The sequence below is a fragment of the Anas platyrhynchos genome, chromosome 28, assembly GCF_047663525.1.
Source record: "Anas platyrhynchos isolate ZD024472 breed Pekin duck chromosome 28, IASCAAS_PekinDuck_T2T, whole genome shotgun sequence".
In the NCBI taxonomy this organism is placed as follows: Eukaryota; Metazoa; Chordata; class Aves; order Anseriformes; family Anatidae; genus Anas; species Anas platyrhynchos.
Genome location: NC_092614.1, coordinates 617426 through 629527, shown reverse-complemented (window position 1 = coordinate 629527; position 12102 = coordinate 617426). Strand labels below are relative to the sequence as shown.

Here is a 12102-nt window from a genome sequence, read left to right as displayed (position 1 = left end):
CTTGTGGCCAAGCAGCACCAAGGCTCCGCTTCTCTTCCCAGTTCCTACCTCATAGGTGCGTTTGCCAGGGCAGATTAATTCAAAACAGCATCTTCTGCGAGAGTCCTTGCGGAGATGGAAAGCCAGCCGGGCACTATATTGCTCGATGGAGAAGGTGCCTTTAGGTTGCTTGCCTGGAAGAAGAGAAATGCGATTACTCTTGGGTCTGTAACTTTTTATCAAACCTGCAGCACTACTGGGTGCGGAAGACGTCTGTTGCCCACATAGGGAGGCCAAAGCACACCATGTTTCAAGGGGAGATGTCAAAGAAAGACTCAATCTAAGCATCTCTGCCCGCAGAAAACCCGAAGAGAACATTATAAGGTCTTCACAAAGACACAGTAAAGAGGATGTCACTGTAAGCCTCGAGAGATTGTGAACAGCCACTGAAAGGTTGCCAGGGTCACAAGGTTGCTCGAGATGAGCTGCTCATAATGAAGCAGAGACCACTGTGTACTTGGGGAAATACGATAGCAACAATTCTTCCGCTGGTAAGGGATTAGCAGGCTGGCATACAGAAAGAAATGCTTAGCGGGGCCTTTGAGAATTGGCCTATGGATCCTGTGGATGCGCGCTCACGGCCCCTGTCAGCCAGGGTGGAGAGAGGGAACTTCACTGCTGTCATCTGAGGCGCTTTTATTTACCCCAGCTGGATACCCAGCTCATTATTTCCTTATCAATCTTCTTGACTAAGTGTGGGAGTATGACTCAGTGACTCAGCCAGTTCCTCTTAACCTTTTTTTTTTTTTTTGATTTGCTGATCATCCACAGAAACTTCCAGAGACAAAGGCAAGCCCTATAAAATGATTCCAGACCACCTGTAACAGGTTTGCTTTATTCTGTTACCTTCTGGAGACCATTTGGTAGCTGACAACTGCCTGCCTCCCACAGAAACAACAGAGTATCAGCTCTTACCTTCAGTGCCTGCCTCTGCTAATATCTTGCTCAAAATTTCCAAGCAACTCATACCCCTGCATGCACCTCAGCCACACTGACTGATAGGAAGCTTCTTTGCAAACCTTCATGAAAAAGTACTCAAGATCCTCAAAAGCTGCAGAAGGAGGAGAGAGACCCAGCTTCATCCCCAGGAGCCACTGGAGTTTGCTCGTGCCCTAGCTGCAGACCGGTCATTGAGAGCCAAGGCTGTACCCGTGTGCTCTGTAAGCAGTTAACCTGCTGAGTTTCTGGATGGGTGGAACAGAGTAAGGAAGGCCATATATTTCATCACGCCAAACTCCGCTGGAGATATTAGCTGTCTGTTTATATGTACCTGATGGAGCATGACTGCAAAATATTTATACACGCTGACACGTGGATTATATACAGTCACTTAGGGGGCTGAAGCCCAGCTGATGGCTAATCGAAAACTTGGTGTGTCATTTTATTTACACACTGCTCTGTTCCTGTCTTTCTCTTGTTCTCTACCTATAAAGATGTTGAGGGTTAAAAAGCTGAGATATACCTTTCTATGAGAACCTACATGTTATCCCTTGATAGGGAATTACTGCCTTACTCTTATTTATCATATGTCTAAGAAAAGAAATTGGGGGTTCAGCAGGAGCAAGATGAGATGACATCCAGATCCCTTAAGTGCTTTTGGAAATTGCAGCCAACATCTCGTCTTCACTTGAAATGAGCACTAAAGGTATGTTTGCTCATTTTTACACTAATTGCCTAATAATTTTCCTTTGTGACACACTGTCCCAGGGGGCTCCTGGGGACCAGGTGCCTGTAAGGCTGCCCCCTCCCAAAGCAGGGCATTTCCAGGCAGCATCGTGCATTGTCCTGGTAAGAAATGACTGAATTAAAATTACTTCAGCCAAATTCATACCTAAAACCCCAGCAGCTGAAGGTAAGGAAACAGCCCACTGTCTATGCTTTTCTCTTGTCAGGTCCTAGCCTGCCCTTTAGCAAGGGCTCTCCCCTTCTCCTTCCCAGCCCTGTCCACAGTTTGGAGACCAGGGGTGGATGTCTCATCACTTACTTTTCTCATTGGCATAGTAGAAAAAGGTCCTTTTGTTGAGGACACACCACCGCTTCTGCCACTCTGATCCAAAAAAGCTATGGTCTAGAAAGAAAAAGACAACAAGGGAATAAAAAACGTGAAGTCCTGCTCTTTTGTTGAATGCTTCTCTAGATGAACACGCCGGCAGGTAAAGATTTTCTTAATCCCAACAAAATCCTGCAGATTTCTGGCACCAAATTTAGATACAAAACCTCAGCTAAGTAAAGGAGAGCAAGCCAGTCCTAGTGGGCTGGAGAAAACACAGCTTTGGGGTGAAACCTCTCTAATTGAGGCTTAAGCAACTGTCTTTTATGTTGTAATTGAAGCAAGCTACAACATGCAAAGGAACAGTTATGCACCTCAGCTGGTGATCATGAGGAAAAAAGGGTTGTTCTTACCTCATCCCACCTGTCATACAGTAAATAAATCAAGATAAAATCTGACTGATGAGGAAATAATTTGTAGCTTTCACAAGAGTCAGTAAAATCAAGATAAACCTGAGGCTGACTCACAATCCTTATCTCAACTTGCTAATGTGTGTGATGCTACGAACTACCTTGTCTTCACCGGGATTTTATCCTCATTAGGTATTGCTTGTTAGAAGGGCACATCTTGCCTTAGAGGACTAGGCTGCTGCTTAATGCAATTTCTGGGTTTTAATCTTTGTGGAGTTTGATGATCTACAAAAGTGAATAAAGGCTGTGCTCTCCTTTTGTGTAAACTATAGCAGCTCCTCCACCAGAAGCCATCACTCACCATCTGCCTTTACCTTGTCAGACAGAATAAAAACACAGCCCAAACTGAGCCCCCCAGACTTGATGTACTTGTCAGGCCTTACCTCTGGACCTCTTCTCCAGATATCCTTGCTTCAGAATGTTCCCTGTGTCTTGAACAGGCCTCGGTGTGACTTCCTCCAGTCCTGCGGGGAGCAAAGCAAAGCTTTGGGGTTTCCAGTTCGCACAGTGCCTCTCCACTCTGCAACCCACATGCACATGAAGTCCAAATGGAGAGGCACGGATCCCTCCAGAGACCTTGCTCCCAGCTGTGAAGCATCCTTGCAGAGACATCACACCACCTACGTGAGTCCTGAGAACTGTACCCCCCACGCACTGGCATTTTGAGGGTGTGCTTGGACCCATGCTGCAGCCCTCCCCCATGAGGGGACGGGCACCGTCCTGCAGGAGGCAGAACAGGGCACAGCAGCACGCCCGCCCCAATGCCAACAGCCTCGGTGCGAGCTCAGTCCCTTCTCTCTCCGGGGGTCTCCCCCACAACCAGCACATTTATCGTACACGTTACCGCGTCCTCCCAAGCCCCTGTGCAGACACCACCCAGCTCAACCTCAGGAGCTATTCCCAGTCCTGGCTGCAGGTTCCAGAAGCAGTCCTCAAGGAAACCTCACGCTTCTCACAGCTACGCAGACCCATCCCCAGAGGGCTGAGACCGCTGCAGCTCCTGGGGCTGCTGCCAAGCCCCGGCTGCCCCGCCAAGGCTCCCTTGGTCACTGGGGGCCTCTGGCAGCAGGCAGGATCCGCTCAGGTTCACGGACTCGTGGTGCCCTTGGCCAACACCTGGCCAAACTCGGCCCACAGGGGGTCTCTGCCCCTCGCCGTGCTCTGCATCGCGCTGGCTGCAGCTCGGCCCCGCAGGTGGCGCGGCCGGGAAGCCCCCGAGCCAGGGCCTGCTGCTGTGGTCTCCCCCTTCTCTGCCGCTCATCTCCTGTCATCATAACTTGTACTGAAAGACAATAAAAAATGACTAACGAAACACCACTAATCATCTCCCCGGTGGCTGGCCTTGGCAGCCTTTTAAGTATGAATAACTTCCCAGCATCCCAGGTCACAAGAGTTTCTCTCGTTTCCTTAGCGCGCCGCACTGACGTCCAGCTCTCGGCCCAATCCATCCCCTGTCAGTTCCCTCACTCTCAGGCTATTTTCATTTTTGTGTTTTATCGTTTGCGAACTCAGTGCTCGCTATAAATCCTCCACAAATGGCTCTCGGGGCGAGCGGCAGACACAAAGACACACAAAGTTTGGTTTGGTGGAAGGCTCCCCTACGTGCGTCTCCTGCTGCTGCTCTTTGCTGGCTGGAAACCTGCAGCAGCCGACGGCCCGGGCCTCGCACAGCGCCTGGAGGACGTGGGCAGCCCCTTCCCGCAGGGATAAATCCCACTTCTCTCCAGTTCGAGTCGGGTTGAGCTTGCTCCTAACTCCAGAGAAGTGCAGGGCAGCAGCTTCATGACCATGAGACAGGGGCAGTTGGCCATGAGGAGCTGAGAGCAGAGGGGGAATCCCCTTCATACAGCTGGTGCTGAGCACCACTCTTACCACTGCTCCTACAACAAAACCACACAAGGACCCAGAGTCTGTGTCAGGGTTCAGGCCGGGCTGTGTCAGGGCTCAGGGGATTTTCCCAGGGCGGGTAGCCCAGAATTATGTCCCACGTTGCTCCCGCAGCCTCCTCGGGCACAGGTGGCCCCGGCACCACCAGAGACGGGGCCGGTCGCTGCCTTGGCCTCCAGCAGCGCTCGCCACGCTCCCAAATTCAGCAACAGGGCTCTGTGGCAGGAGGCCCACCAGCCCCTCGGGGGCCCGCAGGGCAGCCGCCAGCAGGGGCCCAACGTTGCCCGTGCGGCCACCTCCTGGGGTGCTGGGCTGGGCTGGGGGCCCCCTCTCCCAAGGCGCGTGGAAGCACCTGCACACCGAGGAAAGTGAGCTCAGGCTTTTCTCTAGCTTCAGACTCGTAGAAAGGCACGTTCTCTTCTCGAACCCAAGCCCCAACCCCTTTTGTTAATGCAAATCTAAATGTCATTTTATGGGACATTTATAATTATGAAAATGGGACGGTGCTGCCGGATGCACAGGGAGACCCTGCGAGTATGAATATTACATTAATGTGCCCAACGCCAGCTCGCTGATCCTGCTGGCAGGAGCATAAAAAATGCTTGAGTGAAACTTTTATTTAGACGTTAAGATTCCAGGCCCCAGCGGGGTGACAGAGGCAGCCCCGGTGAGATCCCATCAGCACGAGCGCTCGAATTGAATTACCCAGGGGGGAAGGCAGGAGCTGCGAGTGCTGCTTCGCTTATTTAATTTCATTTACTTCCAGTACATTACCAGCATGGGGCTTCCCTCTGCCCCCACTCCCCCAAGACAGCCGGCTACAGAAATCGCCGCCGCGCTCGCTGCTGCCGCTGGAGCCAGGGCAGGGCCAAGGCGTCCCCCCCAGCTCCACGTCCTGGCCCTGACTCCTCTCCTCAGCCTAGGGGGAGACCCGGGGGAGCTGCAGGGGCCTCCCAAACACCAGAAGGAGAAACTGAAGTGGGGAAGCAGCACAGATGTGGCAGGAGCCAGCAGCAGCCTTGGCCAGCTCCGCGTTTTCTCTCTCTGCCCGTCCTTCCTCAGATCCCGCCTGCAAGCGGGACCAGGGCAGCTGCTGTGCCCCCAGCTCCTGCTTTGCCCCACGTTGGCAGCCCCTCGTGCTGTGCTGTGGTGCCCTGGGGGCCCGGACCTGCCAGGCTGGCAGCCCCTGGGCCCGGCACCTCCGCAGCATCGCCCCGACACCGCCAGGAGCCCGCGTCCCTCCCAGGAGGTGCGTGCGGTGCCTCAGCTTCCCAGCAGGAGATCGGGATGAGAGGAGACTCCTTAAATACTCGGTGGCTACTCAGAGAAGCAAACACAATTAGGGAGGGCTTGAGAGGACTGATTAGATTGCACAAAGCTCTGGAAATGTGAAGTTTTACAGGACACGACACAAACCCCGCAGCCTGCCCTGCACAGCCCTGCCAGTCGGAACCCCCAGGTTAAAGCTGGGCGAGGAGACGCAGCTGGGCTGGGGCTGGGGGTCCCCTGCCCGCCCCACACCCCCAGCCTGCCCACAGCGACAATCCAGATGGCTTTTGCTAGCAGCAAATGGCAATAGTAACCTGCAAATACCTCCCCTGGGGTTTTATTCCTTTAAAGTGTCCTAATGGAAGCTCTCTGGCTTCCGAGGGCTCCTTTGCTCGGGTGCTTGTGGCAGGGGCCAGGCAGCCTCCGCCAGACGCCGCTGCCCAGGGCCACACAGCTTGCAGGTAAACCAGAGCTCACCGCATCTTCTAGGGCTCCGGGCGATGGAAAAGCCAGCCCATCGGCTGGTCATCTGTTCCGACCACTAACGGCCATTCACCATTCATACAAACAGAGGGAAAAGAAAAGGCCTTAAATTCATCTGAGAGCACCATCTGTGCCCTCCCAGGGACACGGCCCCTCTCCAGTGGCTCCAGCCACTGCTCGGCGGGGCTGCGGCTGTGGCTGCGTTTGCACGGTCCCGAGGGTCCCTTCCACCCTCGTGCCTGCCCCAGCCCCTCCTGTGCCCAGCCCAATACCGGTTCTGGTGCCGACCGCCTGCCGCAGCTGAGCCGTCTGAGCCCCTGCCTCACAGCCACCGGCACCTCAGAGCCCTCCTGGCCTCTCCTCCACCCTCCTCTCCAGCCTGGCTCCCGAGGGCTCTGGAAGCTGCTCCCCAGGGATTTTCCCCCAGATGAGCTTCCTGACCACTGGGACACGTCGCTGCATCTGGAGCCTCCTGTGCAGGAACGGCTGCAGGCTGGCAGCGCCGGGCATAGCTCTGTGTTGGGAGCTCGGAGACTGCTTTCTGCAGAGGACACAAAGCTGCAGCATTTCAGGAGGGGGAGAAGAGTGGGGCCAGCAACCCGCGCCCACAGGTGCAGGAGCAGACACCCGCTCCCTCCTTTCCCTGCCTTCCTGCCCCTCAGCCTTTGCAGTGACTTGCACCCCCCAGGGATGCTCTTGGCCTCAGAGGTTTCCCTCTGCCAGGCTGACACGGGCGGACGAGGAGAACGATTTCTGCCCAGGTCACCCAATGAGCCTCCGCCATTGCTGGCCAGACAGCATCTTTTGGGCAGTTTCTAGGAGTTTGGCTGCCGAGCCCCGTGCCTGTTCCATCCCGTCTTCGCCATGTCCTCAAGGACCTCTGGATTTCAGCTCTCGCCCCTTTGGTCTCTGAGTCACGCACACCAGCTGCACGAAATGTCACAGCAGCTGCAGCCAAACAAGCCCAGGGGCTGCGCTGGTGCCCACGCTGTCACATTAACTGACTGTTCAAAGGGATGGAGCACGGAGGCACGACGCTTACAGCTAATTCCCGATCCTCCAGCTTATTCACCAAGCTCAAATGTGCCAAGAGCAGATTCTGCTCCTGGGGACTTCACTGGGAACACCCAAATAGATTTCAAACTAGAGCACAATTGGCTGCGATTTCCCAGAGCCCTCCGTGGTGGCTGCGCTTTTGTTCCATTGAAGCTAATGAGAATAAAAACAATCAGAACTAGACAAACAACCCCTCCCAGCCTCCTCAAAGCGAGCCGGGCTAGCTGAAAGGTTTTGGAAATCTAACCCTAACCCTAACCGTCACCTTTTCCAAGACCAAGATAGAGGCTTTGCTTTCTCGCACCACACGGAAGGCAGGTGCAGTCCCTAAGCCCTCTCCCTGTAACTTTTCTGCGTTCTGCCCCCTGCTCCGATCCCGGGGGGAGGCCAGGAGGATGGGGAGGCCCGGAGCCTCGACTCCCTGCTCTGCCGATGGAGGTCGGCAGATCCAGCACCGGGTGAGATGTGCCAGCGCTCCCTGGCTCCGCGCTTCTTCAGCCCGGCAAAGCAGCGCGGGCGGCCCACAGGCCCCGTCCGACACCCGCACCCGTAGCACCCCGCAGCGAGAGCGAGCCGCTGGCCGGCAGCGCGGTCACCCAGCTCCCTGCCCTCTGCTTGGCTCACGGCGCGTCCCCTGGGCAGCCCCAGGACCTTGGGACCCTTCGGACACGCTTCCCTCCGCCCCTCGGGAACGTCGCCAAACCTTTCAGCGCCTTGGGAACGGCCGGGGATCATTTATGAAGACGGGAATGGAATGAGCAGCCACTTCAAAGGAAATGGGGAACTAAACAATTGTCACCATGGATCACATGAAATAGATCTTGTGCCAGACTAATTTTATTGCATTTTTTTGAGTGGGAAAATAAGAAAGTAGATGAAGAAAAGGCAAGGCAGGGTAGAGAAGATTTATTTGGGTTTCAGCTTGACTTTTCAGAAGAGACTAGTAAGCAAAATTCAGAGTGTAGGCTTCCACTCCAGGATAACCACCTAGATTGAAAGCTAGTCAGCAAGCAGGAGGCAGTTAAAAATCAATGGCAACAAATCACTGGGAGGAAATTATCAGCTGCAGTCTCCCCGTTCAGTTTCAGGAGCGGTGCTCCTCAGGCTCAGGAGTCCTACGGTGCCACGAGGCACTGCAGGCGGCGGAGCAGCCCCCAAAGAGCCCATCCCAAAACTTCAGCCAGACCCAGAGCTTCCTTCGGGACAGCGCCTGCGGGGAATTTCTGAATGCTCTCTTGTAGCAGCCAGCACAGACCAGTATTGAAGGCAGGAACCAAGATTAACTGGTCCCCAGCAACTGCGGAGGCCTTTGACAAGTGCTGACAGCCAGGAGTGAACACAAAATCCATGGAAGTCACTCAAGAAAACGGCAATTCTCACCTGAGGTGGAGCGGTGCCTAATTAACTCTGCTGCCCCTAAAGCTCTTGTTGGCCCACGTTTAATGACCAAACCGAAATAAATACGGGGTGTACAGATGGACCTTTGTTGGATGCCAAGTTAACGTTGGGTTCATTGTTGTTTTTTCGGAGGAGTCCATGAATGTGGTTTTATGATTGATAAGCAAACAAGAGAAGAGACAGTCGGTGGCAAACAGCTGACTGCAGACTAGGATTTAGCCTGGGAGGGTGGAAAAAAGCCTCCAACTTTACTGGTGTTTTTTATTCTGTCTGGAAAATTTTACATCAAGTTTGAAGTTAAACCAACTTCGCCAAGGGAAAAAAAAGGGAATTCAAAGAGGAGGCAGAGCCTTTGGCCCAAAAGTTTCCTTCCAAATCACTAAGTCTATAATTGCAAAATAAAAAACACTAAATCTCAATATCTATTTGCACAGCTCATTAGCTAAGGGCTCACACTCAGCAAAGAGGGAGGGAAAAAACCCTTCAGCACCAAGTGCATTTGGGGAGTTGCCATGGAAACCAGCCCTTTGCAGGGCTTTGCAACAGCAACTTGCAAATCTGTGCTCAGATGGGTTTGTCTGTCCACCCGTCCACAGACTTCATCAGGACATAATTTTTTTAAGTCCTTGAAAAAAAAGCGCAATGTATTAAGTATATAAATATATAATCTGTGCAACTCATTCCCCTGTTATTTCTCTCCCCCAAACATAACATTATGTCAGACATTCGACCTGCTGTGCTACCGGGACAACATGATTTACAATGTGAAAAGGGAAAACCTAAATCATCACGTAATGAAAACATTAAAGTTAATGCATCACAAGTGAGGAATTTATTACCATTAACTCCAATAAACAGTTATAAACCACCCGTCCTTTCCTGTCCACGCACAGGGACACGGGCACAGGGACTTCATTAAGCTCAACTTTCTTTTCTTCCTCACTAGACTGGTCATGTGTGCTCCAACCGGCCACCATTTATTGTTAACTGGACTGGCTCATTTTCCGGGGACTGGAGAAGGTTTGAAGGCCTCATCCATTTCGTTCCACGGGTGGCTCGGCGCAGACAGATGGAATAGGAAAGTTCACGAGACGTGCAGCTCGATGAGTTTATTTAAACGCCGCTGAAATATATGCTTGACAAAAGCTAACTCTCGCCCTGGCCCTGTACGTCGTTACTCAAAGAGGCTGATGGATAAGTAATAACATATGGGCACGCTGTGCGGTTACACCGGATACCAGCTTACCTCAGGGTGCACTTGGCCAAATATTTGCTTCTCACTGATGTTACACCACCACCTTGGAAACCTAAGCCTGTCATCTGAGGCCTTATCGAGGACCCCCGCGCGGCAGCACCGCGGGGCTGGCTGCTCGCGGCGTGGGACTGTCTCTCCTGGTCCCCGTCCCCCTGCAGCGCATTTCAAGAGGGCTCTGGGGGGGTTTGGGGATGGGAGCCGTAGGGATGCAATAACACGCACCGCCGTCCGCTGACTGCCTCCCACCTCAGTCCTGACATCTTTGCCAACATAAAAGTACCGCTGGGTTCAACGGGAGCTGCAGATCTGATCCATTAACTGCACTCGTGGGTTTGTTATCGTGGGGCTGCCGACAAGGACTCTACTGGAACAGAACCAAAACTCGCTCCCTCGCACGTCTCGCTGTGTGCAGGGCAGCGCCGGCAGCTCGAGCCTCGAGCCAGGACCCTGCTACAGGAGGTGGTGGGCGAGGAGAAAGAAGGTCCCTTTGGATGTGTGGTGCCACGCATGTTGCCCCCCCGATGCGCATTTGGGGTGCCGTTAGAGACGGTTCTCCTCTCCCCTTCCCTGGGATGAGCTAAACTCAAAGCAGCGGAAGAGTGGGGAAAGGACGGCAGTGCCGGGGGAGCCTTACAGCGCAGGGAGACGCAGCCCCGCCGCTGCGTGCTCCAGCCCAATCCTTCTCCTCCCGGTCACTCCCTGAGCGAAGGCACCGATGGTTATCGATGCGGGGTGCAGCTAAGCAACATTTGCTCCTTCTGCCAGAAGGAACCGTTCTCCGGCTCCATTAAACACTCACTTGCGGAGCTAACAGGGCTGAATACAGGCAAGGGATTTGCAGCACACGTCGGAGGGGGCTGTTGGGGTTTCCCCTCGTTCCCAATGGAAGGAAACTTCCCACCAAGAAGTTCCTCACTGGAAACCTTTCACCTTCATCTGACCTTCATTACGCCCAGAGGTGTGGTGTGGTAGGATATCAGTCCAGCTGTGGTTCAGGTCCAACCCCAGAGCCCCCTCTTTGCCCACATCCCCAGCAAGCAAGCACCAAACGAGCAGCCCAAAGGGCCCAGCGCTCTGCTGGTGGCACCAGCTTGTGGCAGCCCCAGGAGGCGCCGAGCACGGCAATCCTGGGCCCTCCCATGCCACCTGGACCCAGTCCTTCCATCCCAGAACTTTCCTGACAGCAACAACTGACGGGGATGAAGGGAACCAGAGCAGCAGCCAGAGCCAGGAGTGCCAGAAAGGACTCAAGCAGCCGGCACAGACCCTCAGTGCTCACCGCAGTGCCCCGGGCTGTTGCCGGTGGTTTGGGGCAATATTGGCTCTCAGAGCCAGGCTGCTTCACGCTCCGACCCGCCCGCTGCGTGCGGCTGTCCTGCAGCACGACCGCGTGCGAGAAGCGCTCGACCCGAGCCCCTCTCAGCAGCCACAAATCAACGCAGGAGAATTCCCCCAAGGCAGATGTGATTTTAATTTACAGGGTCTTGGCGAGGCTGCACAAAGACCAGACACCTGTTGGCTAAAGCCCATCGTACGGCTCAGGCCTTTACTCCTATAAAAATTCTGAACCACATAATCGTCAGCCTTGACACAAATGATTCCTATAGATCACTGTGGAAAATCGAGAGGATTTAAGGAGAGAGGAGGGTTAGGAAAAAGTAAAACAAACGACATGCAATTTTTCAAGCGGAAACAATGGCAATATGAAGATATATAGGTGTCAGCCATTCTGTAGGAGGCAGGAGGCTGTGCTCTTTTACCTCTTACAGTGTCACTCTCATGACCTCTACCATTTGAAATGCTTTGATTCCACCTTGCCCAGGGGATCTCTGAGCGCCAGGGAAGAGATGAGGAATGCCCGCGCCTGACCTCACCTCCACATTGTCTAACGACTGACGGCATAAATCAGTTTTTCCCCTCCGCAGACCCGAGTGTCAAGAACCCATGTGAGAAGGCTGGAAATATTAAATGATTTCCCTGAGGGTTTTCACTGTTACTTGGTTTCTCTCCTGTAACTGCAGAGCCGTGTCTCACATGAAGAACAACTTTCCCTTGAGACCTCCATTTGTGTACGCAGCGGATGCAGGGGGTGGGAAGGGAAGGGGCAGCCGGCACCCACCGGCAGGGCAGCAGGGGCACAACAGCAGCCTGCTATGTGCCGGTTAGAGTCACAGGATCACAGGATCACAGAAGCCACCACAGTGTCTCGTCCCAGCGGCAGCGACGTCCCTCGGCCACAGCCGGGCCCATAGGTT

The 12102-nt window shown here is 53.9% G+C and overlaps 1 protein-coding gene across 5 annotated transcripts in view; it reads right to left on the bottom strand.

The window, feature by feature from the left end:
- SKAP1 (src kinase associated phosphoprotein 1) overlaps positions 1-12102 on the bottom strand; it is a 142956-nt gene that overhangs the window by 23339 nt on the left and 107515 nt on the right. For all 5 annotated transcript variants that reach the window (XM_038168947.2, XM_072028766.1, XM_038168943.2 and 2 more), the window contains 3 exons: positions 2883-2963; positions 2024-2107; positions 49-173 (listed from right to left, as the gene is read on the bottom strand). In XM_038168947.2, coding sequence (XP_038024875.1) covers positions 49-173; positions 2024-2107; positions 2883-2963 — 290 coding nt within the window. The remainder of the gene's footprint in view (positions 1-48; positions 174-2023; positions 2108-2882; positions 2964-12102) is intronic.